This window comes from Pteronotus mesoamericanus, unplaced genomic scaffold (assembly GCF_021234165.1).
Source record: "Pteronotus mesoamericanus isolate MK-2021 breed Mesoamerican mustached bat unplaced genomic scaffold, CSHL_Meso_final contig_65, whole genome shotgun sequence".
Classification (NCBI taxonomy): domain Eukaryota; kingdom Metazoa; phylum Chordata; class Mammalia; order Chiroptera; family Mormoopidae; genus Pteronotus; species Pteronotus mesoamericanus.
Window position 1 is genome coordinate 8,420,653 of NW_026555228.1, and position 12,425 is coordinate 8,433,077.

The following is a 12,425-nucleotide window of genomic DNA, read 5'->3' on the forward strand; positions in this document are numbered from 1 at the left end:
ACCAGTTGAAAATCACTGCAATAGCATATTAAAAGGATTATTCACCATGACTTAGCGGGATTTATCCCAAGAATGCAAGGGTGGCTGAACATAAGAAAACCCATCAATATAACACATCACATTAATAGAACAAAGGGAGGAAAAAGCTACATGATCATCTCAATTGATGTAGAAAAGGTATCTGTAAAAATGTACCACCATTTCATTATAAAAATTCTCAGAAAACTAGGGAGGGAAAATTCCACAACCACATAAAAGGTATTTATGAAAAGGCACAGCTAACATCATACTCAATGGTGAATGACTAAAAGCTTTCCCCCCATGATTAGGAGATAGACAAGGATGCCTGCTTTCACCACTATCAATACGGTACTGAAAATTGCAGCCAGAGCTACCAAGCTGTTTAATGCTACTAACTTGTATACTTACAAATGCTTAAAATGAAAAATATGATGTCTGCATATTTACCACAATAAAAATGTAATAGAACACATTTACTGAAATCTCCTATTCTGAATTTTTGTCAGATAAATAAAAGGGATCAGACTATAAAGATTACTCTGCAACCTCCTTTTTTCACCAAACACATATTGGACTTTCCAAACTAATTATCTTAGATACACTGCAATCACTCTAACAGCTTCTTGGTTTCCTATCATGCCAACAGGCCATGATTTATTTAACCAGTCCCTGATTTAGGGATATTCAAGTTACTTCTAAAGCCTTGCTCTTGCAAAACACAAAACAAAACAAAAACAAAACAAAAAATACTGAACAGTCTTGCACTCCTGCAAGTAGTTCTGTGGGATAAATTCCTCGAAGTAGAAATGATAAATCAAAGGGTATCCACATTTGAAAATTCGTCTCTAGTTCATTCCCACTAAGGAAGACTGTTGAAGTCAGCCATATGTTCTATAACACACTAAGGAAGTAATCTGCTGGTCCTGCATATATTTTTAAAACCAGAGCAAGTAATAAGTGGTATCAAATGAGTTTTTAGCTTCAGTTAGATCAGGGGTTGGCAAACTACAACCTGAGGACCAAATCCTGCTGCATGTTTTTGTATAGCCCAAAAACTAAAAAAATTTTTCACATGTTTAAATGATTAAAAAACAAAATAAAAGGCAAATATTTCACAAAAAGGAAAAATTATAGGAAATTCAAGTTTCAGTATTCATAAAGTTTTACTGAAACACAGCCACACTTGTCTATTATATATTGGCTGTTTATATGCCTCAATAGCAGATTAGAGTATTTAAAACAGGGCTGTTATGGCTCCTTAGCCAAAAATATTGACTATGTGACTCTTTACAAAAAATTGCCAACCTCCAACCTAAGCAATAACATTTCAGTGCTTAAAAGGGTAGGAAACCCAATTCTCTAAACAAAGAACAAATTGTCATATAGCTACTGAAAAGAAAATGCTCAAAGGAGTTATTGTCTCTTGGCTCTCTATATAAGTGAGGTGGTGAATGGCCTCACATTTCCTTTATCAACATGGTTTGAGAAGCAACCATTGGAAGGACAAGTAGCCACAGCAGTTCTGGAAGCAAAACTCCACTTTCCATGGACTTTTTTGGGGGTGACGATGTAAATGGTGTTGTGTTTAAAAATTTGACTTTTGCATATTAACCTTATATCCTACAGTCTTGCTATAATTGCTTAATAGTTCCAGGAGTTTGTTTGTTTATTCTTTAAGATATTCTACAGAGACAATCATGTCACTTGTTCCATGGACTGTTGACCCAAGTCCTTTTTCTCATTAATACAACTTTTGTTTTGCCACCTTACAGTTGCCAGGCATAAATAATTTTTCAGAGACAAAAAAATATATTCTCCCCCATAGAGCTAAAATGGAAAAAGACACATGACAAAGCTTAAATGAAGGGGAAATGTTAAGCATTAAGTAAATGCTGTGGTATTACAATGGAGCTGGCCCTCTCATAATAACTAATTAATGTAGAAGATATGGGAATATTTAAGCCATTTACTGGAAAAGGACGAGAAGCCAAAGTTTGCACAGGAACAAATTTAACAAAATTACCATTTGACATTTGGGGTGGTGGCTGATGGTTATTACTACCACCACCTTGAAAATGTGGTTGTATGGTCAACATGCCACCAGTGGAAGCTGTGTTCTCAGTAAGCTCTGTTGCAGGCTCTTTTACTATCACAGGATCTTTATTGTTCTCATCACTGTCACTGCCAACAGTTATAATAGTATAATCTAAGAATAAGCAAAGAGAAAGTTTAGATTAGATACCACATCAAATAAAGTTTCTAAAAGGAAAACACACCTTATAAAATTATAGTATATTTAAAAATTATAATGTATAGTCAGACAAAATGTCAAGAATGCCATCCAAACTGTCCCATCACCCACCCCTTGCTGCAGGCAGGCTCAAAACTGACTCGAGCCGGAGCTGAGGTTTATAAAAGAGACTGCAGAAACGGTGCGTGTAAACTCAGTACTTGTAGCCTTAAACCAGTTTACCCTTTCATGTTATAAAACCGTAAAGCAGTCCAAATTCAGGGAGAGCAGGGTAGAGGAGGTAAGGAAGCACCCCGCAACAGACGATGTTAGAGCTTTTTCTATCAAATGACCGACCCATGTTTAACTGTGCAGTAGACAGTATGGGTCCTGGGACACCCACGGAAGGCCTCCCGTGTTTTACAGGGGTCTCTACATTTTGCAGTATTGTCTGACTCGTGCATGAGGCCCTGTGCATGGGGACTTCTCCACACCTACATCTTTATTTCTGACAGTTTGTTAGAAGACAAACCCAGGCATGTCTTCCAACTGGGAATCCAACTGGCGACCTTTCACTTTGCGGACCACGTTCCAACAAACTGAGCCATGCCGGTCAGGGCAAGTTTACCAATTCTTTAAACTCACAATTTTTACATATATATAGTCTGAGAGTCTTTGTCCTTCCTGGACTCCCACCTCCTCCAACAGGGAAAGAGAAAAGATAAAGGATTAACTCAGTCCAAGAAACTCAGCCTGAAGTATTCAATAAACTGCAAAAAAAAAATAATAATAACTTAGGCTGGCCTCTGAAGAGAGGCAGTGGGAACCACCCCAAACCACACCACTGTGGTGCTGCTGAAATTTGAGGCTGCAAAGTGCAGACTGCCCAATATGCTGTGCTCCGCAGCGGCTTGTGGCCTGTGCACACGAGACCGTGAAAAAAAGTCCAAGGAAAACATGATCCGCGGTATGATTCAGTTCTGGCACAGCCGTCTGGAAGGCACAGAAAATGGAACCCAGCGGCGCAGTCTCCAGAGCTGAAATGGCCGCGATTGTTTTACGGCCACTAGGGGTCCTGGAAAGAATGGTGGCCCTCGAACAGCGAAAAAAATTCCCGCCTTTCCATGTGCTGGCTCCAGGAGCCTGCGCTCCTCAAACCCCTGGGACACTACGAGCCCCAGAGCCACCTCGAGCCACTGGAACGCTGTAAATTCCAAAAAAATGCCGCGAGCCCCAAGATCACCTCAAGCTCCTGGCACACCATGAGCCCTGGGGGCACCCCGAACCCTAGAGTCACCTTGAGCGTGTGGGATACCATGAACCCCGTAAATGCCGAAACCACCAGATTACCTCGAGGTCCCGGGACGCCATGAACCTTATAAATGTTGCGAGCCCAACCCGAGGGACGCCATGAGCCCCAGTATTATCTCGAGCCCCTCGGACGCCATGAACCATGAAGGCACTGCAAGCGTCTGGGATGCCACGAAACCGGGACGCCACGAATTCCCGGGACACATCGAGCCCCTGGGATGCCCCGGACCCAAGGCCAGACCCTGCACATCACACCTGAGTTCCCACACGCTCACTAACTACTGGGAGAGAGCAGCCACAGGCTTTCGCCGACGACGACCGGCCAGCCGGGCCACTCCCACCCTGGCCTGAACAGCCCCCTAGGTGGGCTCGGTGTGAATCCTATCAGAACCTTTTCCCAGACAGAGAAGGAAAGAGGTAAAAGCTAGTAGGGCAGCTTTAGGGAGGTCACCTTACCGTGCTCCTCAGACATTGTGAGGCAGGAGTCAGCTCGGAGCGCGTCCGGCTCGGCTTCTGCGCCGCAAGTCGAGAGCTGCCGTGCACTGGAGGAGGCTGTGGTAGACTAAGGCGCCAAACTGTAAAAGTGCAACACTTGTATCATAAGAGACGGTTGTGCAGCTGCGCAGTGGCGCTCAGCTTGCAAGCACCCGGATGGAGAGAGGGGGGCAGGGACGACCCCAAGTGTGGCGCCTCGCATAAATTACCTTATATCTATATTCATATATTTTTAGATGTACTTTTAAGAAATGTGAACCGGTAGCCGCCAGTGTAATTCCACTCCTTCCCAAATGCTCTTCCTACGTAACACATCATATTGAGTTGACCAAAACATTCATCCAGTTTTTAAGTAAAAATAAAAGAGACATTTTTCATTTTCACCAATAACTTTGTTGAACAACATATTCACCATTTTGTTCCACTACCTTCTGCCATCTTTCAGGCAACTTCATAATTCCATCTTCCTAAAACTTTTATTTTTTTGAGCAAAGAACTCTTCCAGGTGCCTTTTACAGTCTTCCAGGGAATTGAAATTTTTTCCATTAAGAGAATTTTGTAAAGGAGGAAATAAATGGTAAGCTGAGGGTGCGATGTCTGGTGAATGTGGTGGATGATTCAGAACTTCCCAGCCAAGTTCTAACAGTTTTTGCCTGGTCATCAAAGAAACATGAAGATTTGCATTATCTTGATGGAAGATTATGCATTTTCTGTTGACTAATTCCAGACACTTTTCATCGAGTGCTGCTTTCAGTTGTTCTAATTGGAAGCAGTACTTATTGGAATTAATTATTTGGTTTTCAAGAAGGGGCTCATAATAGAGGTCTCCCTTCCAATCCCACCATATACACAACATCACCTTCTTTGCATGAAGACCAGCCTTTAGTGTGGTTGGTGGTTGTTCATTTCCCTTGCCCCATGATCTCTTCCATTCCACATTATTGTAAAGTATACACTTCTCATTGCCCATCACAATTTGTTTTAAAAATGGAATGTTTTCATTACATTTAAGTAGAGAATCACATGCAGAAATGTGGTCAAGAAGGCTTTTTTCAGTTAACTTATGAAGAACCCAAATATCAAAGCAGTTAACATAGCGAAGCTCGTGCAAAGGATTTTCAACCCTTGATTTGGATATTTTGAGTGTGTTGGCTATCTCCTGCATAATATAAGGTTGATTGTTCTCAATTAATGTCTCGATTTGATCGCTATCAACTTCAACTATACTACCTGACTGTGGAGCATCATCCAACAAGAAATCTCCAGCACAAAACTCCACAAACCATTTTTCACATGGTTATATAAGTCACAGCACCTTCTCCATACACTACACTAATCTTCTTTGCATTTCGGTTGCATTTTTACCTTTCTTGGAATACTAAAACATAATATGCCAAAAATATGGCTTATTTTCTTCCATCCTCAATATTAAAATGGCTACACAAAAAATTCATCAATTTTGATAAGTTCTTTTAAATGCACACTGATATGACAGCTGTCACGACACAATCTAAGAAAATTGTTTTGAATGAGGTTAAAGACAACTAAGCACTACTAGAGCCATCTTACAGAAAACACTGACAAACATTTTGGCCAATCCTATAGAAAAAGTGTATAATGTAATTGATTTGAGTTCAGACTTTCTATTATTTCCCAGGTTGTATATTCATGTCCAGTACCAGCTTTGGGAACAAATCAGAAAATAATCCAGCTTTAAAATGTGCTCCTAATAAGGCCCACTAAACCCATGCCACCCTGCCCTTCAGCTGAAGTGCTTTCTACTTGCCATTTTCCAAACAGCCATGTACTTCATTCCTCCATAAAATAATAGTAGCTACAATTTACTGAGTGCTGACCACAAGCCAGCCACTTAACATGTCTGACCTTATGTGGTCCTCAATGTTGTAAAAAGTTGGAATTATTGTCCCATTTTAAAGATGAGAACCCTGAGGCTTAGAGGGTTTAACTTACTCAAAGTCACAAAACTAGTGGCAGAGTTCTGATTTGAACACACATATCATTCCCACCCATCCATTATGTTATTTTACCTCCTCTGTGTTATTCTATCTCCCACTCAGTTGCTTCTGGGAATTTTCATATCATTCCTCTTCCATTGGGCCTTTTTTCCTGCAGCTCCCTGGTCAGAATAAGTAGGTCCTCCTCCAGGATTCCATGGCAGGTTACCATCACCCCCTTTTAGCACTTAAATCACTTTGCCTAGTATTAGTAATCTCTGTCAACATGCTTCTCTCCCTCTAAGTCCCTGGGTAGCAGCACCACAATCTATTTATATTTAAAATAGCATTTGCCTCACAAGATTCTAAGAAGTAAATGTTATAAAATATAAAAGACCTGGCACAGTGCCTGGAATTTTGGTTCCTTTTCACTGTTTCAGTTGTACAATGACCCTTGGCACTGTGGGTCTCCTCATTTGGAGGAAAGGATGAGAGTTTCTTCACCAATGAAAAGTAAAAGTATATTTTGTTACGTAGAAATGCAGAGCTGCTTTTCTGTTTTGCCGGAGTGTAAATGTGTGTAGGCGGGTGCCCGAGGGAGCTGAGCAGCAGAACAATGCACTGTGCTGGTGGTCCATGTTTTGCTTCTCAACTTCAAATTCACCTCTTTGCCTGTTCTGTGAAAATGGATATATTTTTTCCCTTTGCTGGTAGCACAATTTTTACCCTTTTCTAGTAGCACAATTAAAGTTTTTTTCAGTAGGATGTGCTGGAGAGAGACTGAAAAAGAAATGAGCTTTGTTTTCTTGTTCCCATTTGCTCCCTAGGCAGACTGCTGCAGAATACAGCAGGCATGCATACACACACACACACACACACACACACACACACACACACACACACACACCCTAGAGGGCAAATTTCCAGTAAATCACAGAGGGTTGATTTACAGCAAGTTCCATCAGTGCAGAACCACATTGACTTGTCTCACTCACTGAGTCATAGTTGTGCCTCTTTAGTGTACCACCTCAGCCTCAGAGGTAGTAGCTGTTCCATAAAGTTATCTTTTATTCTTTTTTAAAATTTAATCTTTATTGTATTTTTCCATTACCATTTAGTTCCCTTATACTCCCCACCCTCCAGCAATTCCCCACACTGTTGTTCGTGTCCATGTGTCCTTTTTCCCTTTTGCTCAACCCCTCCACCTCCTAACCTCCCCCCATAGCTGTCATCCTGTTCTCCATCTATGAGTCTGTCCCCATTTTACATGTTAGCTCAGTTTGTTCATTAGATTCCACATATGAGTACAATCATATCATATTTGTCTTTCTCTGACTGGCTTATTTCACTTAGCATAATGCTCTCTAGGTCCATCTATACTGTTGTAAAGGGTAAAATTTTCTTCTTTTTTACAGCCAAGTAGTATTCCATTGTATAAATGTCCCATAGTTATTTTATCCACTTACCTACTGATGGACACAAGCTGCTTCTATACCTTGGCGATTGTAAATACACTGCAATGAATACAGGGGTGTTTATGTCCTTTTGAATTAGTATTTTAGGTTCCTTCAGATATATCCCCAGAAGTGGGATTGCTAGGTCAAAAGACAGATCCATTTTAATTTTTTGAGGTAACTCCATACTGTTTTCCACAGTGGCTGCACCAGTCTGTGTTCCCACCAAGAGTGCAAAAGGGTTCCCCTTTCTCCACATCTTTGCCAGCACTCGCTGTTTGTTGATTTATGGATGCTACCTAGCCATTTTGACAGGTGTGAGATGATATCACATTGTAGTTTTAATTTGCATTTCTCTGATGATTGGTAATGTTGAACATCTTTTCATATGTCTATTTGCTATCTGTATGTCCTCTTTGGAGGAGTGTCTATTCAGGCCTTTTGCCCATTTTTTAATTGGATTGTTGTTTGTTTTTTGGTGTTGAGTTTTGTATATATTCTTTAGAGTTTTCTTTGTTTCTTACTAGCCAATCCCTCGTTACTCCAATCCTCTCTCATACGTAGTAATTCTCTACATCTAACTTTCTCTGTTCAAATTACTGTGTGTTTTGTCTCTTCATCCTGGGACCAGACTAACACACTCACCCTTTTGGATCTCCTTCCAGCACCTAGTACTTAATAGGTACACAATGTCTGTTCCTGAAATGTAACTGAACAGTCAACAGATGTTTGAAAAATCCCTTTACTCTCAATTCCAGTTAGTCCTCTCCATTCATTTGCTTGACCCCTCTTCTCCATGGAGGGATGTAGACTGGAAGGAGGAAATACTTTCTTACTGTAATTCTTAAGGTTAGCTATTTTTTTCCTCATTGGCCGAAGCCACATCAACCTGAGTAGGGCAGAAAATAGTTCCTGACAGGAGAGAGAGACCTCGCAGCACTATGAAAAGTGGGAGGAGGTGCTGGTAGTATCATCTACATGTCCTTAAGTGAGACCTGAGCCACAGAGGTAGCAGATAGACTAGGTATTTCTATTAACACCCTGTGCAGCCATGAGAACAGGGAGTTCTGCTCCCTGTAATGGTGGAATGGGTGATACACAGCAGCCTTTCCCTTGAATGATAACTAAGAAAGCTGGATGAAATGTTCTAAAATAGTCTCAAGAACATCAAAAAGTTAATAAAACAATGACCAACTATTGAGCTAAGAGCTGGGAAAGGCTAGAAACCTAGACAGGTGTGAGAAGCTGAGGAGACTGCTTTGGCTTTGCTATAGGGCATTTAGTGACTCAGAAACAGCTGAGAAAGGTAAGGCTGTACTTCTGGTGAATTTGTGGGACTGAAAGACAAAAGTAAGAAATCAGGGTCCACAGAGGAAGGGAGCTGGTAAACTTTGGACAGGGACCACAAAGAGCCATCTCTTCAGAAAAAGTGATCCAGTTAACCACAGAGACTGTAGCTCAGTCTCATATCATGCATGGATTTATTTAGCACTCCCGAGTACCCAGTATAAGAAAACAAAAATTCTATCCTGTGAAGATAACATTAAATTATTTCTACAAAAATATTTAAATAGAAAATCTAGCATGAAATGAAATATAACCAGGTATAGGAGGAGATAAGACAGCAGAAGAAAGAAGCGATCAAAACATCTATATATTAGGAGGAGAGATCCCTCTGCTACCCCTGCCACCACCATGGCAATCACAGAACACTCCTGCCATAATGGTACTGACATGCACACCTGGCTGGTGACCTTGGCCTCTGCCAAAAGCTAGTTCATGGGCATCTCCCACCTGGGGAAAGATCCAGACTGAAAACCCTTGAGGGCCCAAGTGTTCAGAAAGGTGCCTACTTGCCCGTTGGTAATGGAAAACTGCTCACTGGTGAGAGAGTCAGGAGGCCCAGACGTGTTCAGCTTCCTTTCCTTAGGGGCTAAGATACAAGCTGGGGAAGTTCCCATGCTACAGTGTATGCAACTGAAATGATAGCCTCAGTTCGGAGGGGATAAGAAAAACAGAGCAGGGAAAGGTTGCTGGCGTTCTTGGTGTGGAACAGACGGGAGGAAGGAAGGTGCAGTCCCCAAGGTGGCTGGAAGAGGAGGGGTGGGCGGGCTGGCGAGCACAGGGCCCAGGCTCCAGCCACTGCCCCAGAGGGAGGGCAGGCAAGGAGCCCGGCTGTGTAATGACTAGCTTGGGTCACTCTGCTGGACGCCTGTTCCCAACCTGCCTGTACCTGGAATCATCAGGGAAGCTGCAAGAACTCCTGGAGCTCAGGACTGGCCCCCAGAGATCCTCATGTCACCGGTCAGGAGGGTGGGCACTGGGCTTGAAAACTTCCAGGGGATGCTCCTGGGCGTCAGGCTGAGGTGCACTGCTGTGCACGCCACACGGGGTGGGGCGCAGGATCGTCCCATTTCATTCTCACATCAGCTGGGCCGGTTCACATTACCGAGCTGGTTTACGGACAGTGGAAGTGAGCCAGCCGGGCCCACGGTGCAGGCACGAAGAGCATGTGGAGTGACTTTACTGCGACCTGTAGCACCGCCGCACAGTGCCCGCAAGACACGACCCCCTCACAGAACAGCATCGCCCCGTACCGCATGCCGCACACTCTGATGGTTTCTGTTCGGCCCCATTACACGCACCCAAACCCGGGGCCTGGATTTCCCAAGGCACCGTTAACGGCCAGTGCCCATGAGAAATGCTGGGGGCTGCAGGACCCTGGGGTGAAGCCTCACGCTTGACGAAGACCTGCGTCCTTGCGCCTCCCACCCAGAGGCCACAATGGGCTTGTTGGCTCCAAGGCCTTAAGAACACTTCTCAGGGGCTGAGAACTCAGGAGCAAGTTTGAGAAACATGGTTTCTTTGTGAAGACAGAGAAAGGCCCAGAAGAGGCAGTGTCCTGGGCGGGGGGTGGGGAGGGGGGGTGGCAGGGGGAAGGGGTGGGGAGACTGGATCCTGTGGCCTCATTACCATTCAGAGAGGTGTGCATATGCATGAGTGTGTGTGTGTGTGTGTGTGTGTGTGTGTGTGTGTGTGTGTGTGTGAGAGAGAGAGACAGACAGATAGACAGACAGACAGAGAGTGTGTCAGAGACAGACTGGGGGGAAGATGGGGCTGTGGTGGTGGCCAAGACCAGGAAAGAAACTGGGAAGTAGGCTGGTAAATAACAGTGACCACCTCCCCATTGTTATGTGGCCTACAATAAATAGGTGGCCTCGGAGAGCTGCATCTGACTGAGGCTAGTCTGTCCCCCAGGCCGAGTCCCGGGCTGTGGAGACCAAGGGACCCGGGAAGGGCAGGCAGCTCAGGCCCATGAGCAGGGGGCCATGAGTACGCCCCCGGCTGCCACCCCGCCTGCCCCATTTGACGACAATGGCTGCCAGGTGCAGAACTCAGGACCCGTCCTCGCTGACCTTCTCTGCGGTGACCGCGTGAGTCCCTGTCGTTTCCTGGCCGTGGTGCCTGGCCCCTGGGCGCCTGGGTTGGGTGGGGGGACCCATCCACACCTCATCACCGTTCAGCCCTGAAGGAGTGGTGATGGCACACACGGGGCACAAGGCCTTCCCCACTGGGCCTTGGACTTCCTGCCCCTGAGCATGGGGCACAGGGGTCTGCAGCCTGGAATCCAGGTCTCAGATGGTCAAGGCTTCTGCGTGCCTCCCTGTGTTCTTTTCTTACTTTTTTCACTGTTATCCGCCCTGGCTGGTGTGGCTCAGGGGATGGCGTGCCGGCCTGAGAACCAAAGGATCACAGGTTCGATTCTGCAGTGCAGGGCACATGCCTGGGTTGCGGGCCCGGTCCCTGGTAGTGGGCGCGCAAGAGGCAACCACACAGGGATGTTTCTCTCCCTCTCTTTCTCCCTTCCTTCCCCCTCTAAAAACAAATAAATCTTTTAAAAACATTTTTATTGTTATCCTATTCCAGGTGTCACAATTTTTCCCCTTTGCCTCCTCCCCCCAGCCCACCCCCTCCCACGCCCACAGTCAATCCCCACACACTGTTGTGGAACTGCCTTTTGCCTCCCCGTGTCCTTAACCTGATGTTTCGATACTGAGAAAGCAAATGGGAGAGATCGTCATTAATGGGCTCTGCCCAAATGTCCCTGCAGAAAGCTGGGCTCCCCAGACCTCGGGCAACCTTTAAAGTAGCTGCTTCTACCACTTGAAAGGGAAAGGCACTTGAACTCGACTGTTTGCTGGTTGTAATTAAACCAACAACTCGGGCGACCCCCAGAGGGCCACCTACTCTTCTGACAACGGCGCAGGAAAAAGGAGAACGAAATCGCTCAAGTCACGCCCGAGGGAAATACCTGGATGGGATTGCGTGGAGGGCACAGTGCACAGTGGGCGGCGGGTGCCCCTGGCGGAGAGCTCTCCTCCCCACCCCCAGGGGCTGTCAGAATGATATGTCCAGGAGGCGGGTTTGGCTGTGTGGACCGCCCTCCCCTCCCCCCATTTATAGCCCTTTCATTGCCTTCCACAGCCTTTGGGAACCTGTCCAAAGTTTACCCAAGGACCTTCCTGTCCCAGGCCTCGTTCAGCTCTCCAGCCTCGTAAGGGGTGCCCAACCATCCCTCTCAACACTTTGTGGTTTCCCAAAGGCCTCAAGCGTACACAGCCTGGCAGTGACCTGGAATGCAGGGAATCCGTTGTCCTTCGAGCGTGGCCCCAAGTGCCCCAGCGGTCAGCTGAGCATGGAGAAGTGCAAGGATGAAGGATTGGAACCTGAACCCAGGCAAACTGGAGGGAATGCTCGCTGGCAGAGCCACGATCCTTCTTAGAAACTTTGGGTTTACCTCTACCACACACATATACAAGGGGCCATTCAAGATCCAAGTTCCTTCGCCAGAGAGCTGAGAGCTTAGGCTAGCAGCACAGGTCAAACTTGGCACGCAGACACATTTTGTTTGGCTTATGTTGTCATAGACGTAAGCCCACACTTTAAAACTGGGAGATT

The 12,425-nt window shown here is 45.2% G+C and overlaps 1 protein-coding gene across 1 annotated transcript in view; it reads right to left on the reverse strand.

The window, feature by feature from the left end:
* Nucleotides 1–3,569, reverse strand: part of BEND2 (BEN domain containing 2) — a 42,214-nt gene extending 38,645 nt beyond the window's left edge. Inside the window, exons 1-3 of the mRNA XM_054581000.1 lie at nt 3,439–3,569; nt 3,094–3,326; nt 2,045–2,227 (exon numbers count right to left, since the gene is read on the reverse strand). Coding sequence (XP_054436975.1) covers nt 2,045–2,227; nt 3,094–3,326; nt 3,439–3,569 — 547 coding nt within the window. The remainder of the gene's footprint in view (nt 1–2,044; nt 2,228–3,093; nt 3,327–3,438) is intronic.
* Between the last annotated feature and the right edge of the window lie 8,856 nt (nt 3,570–12,425).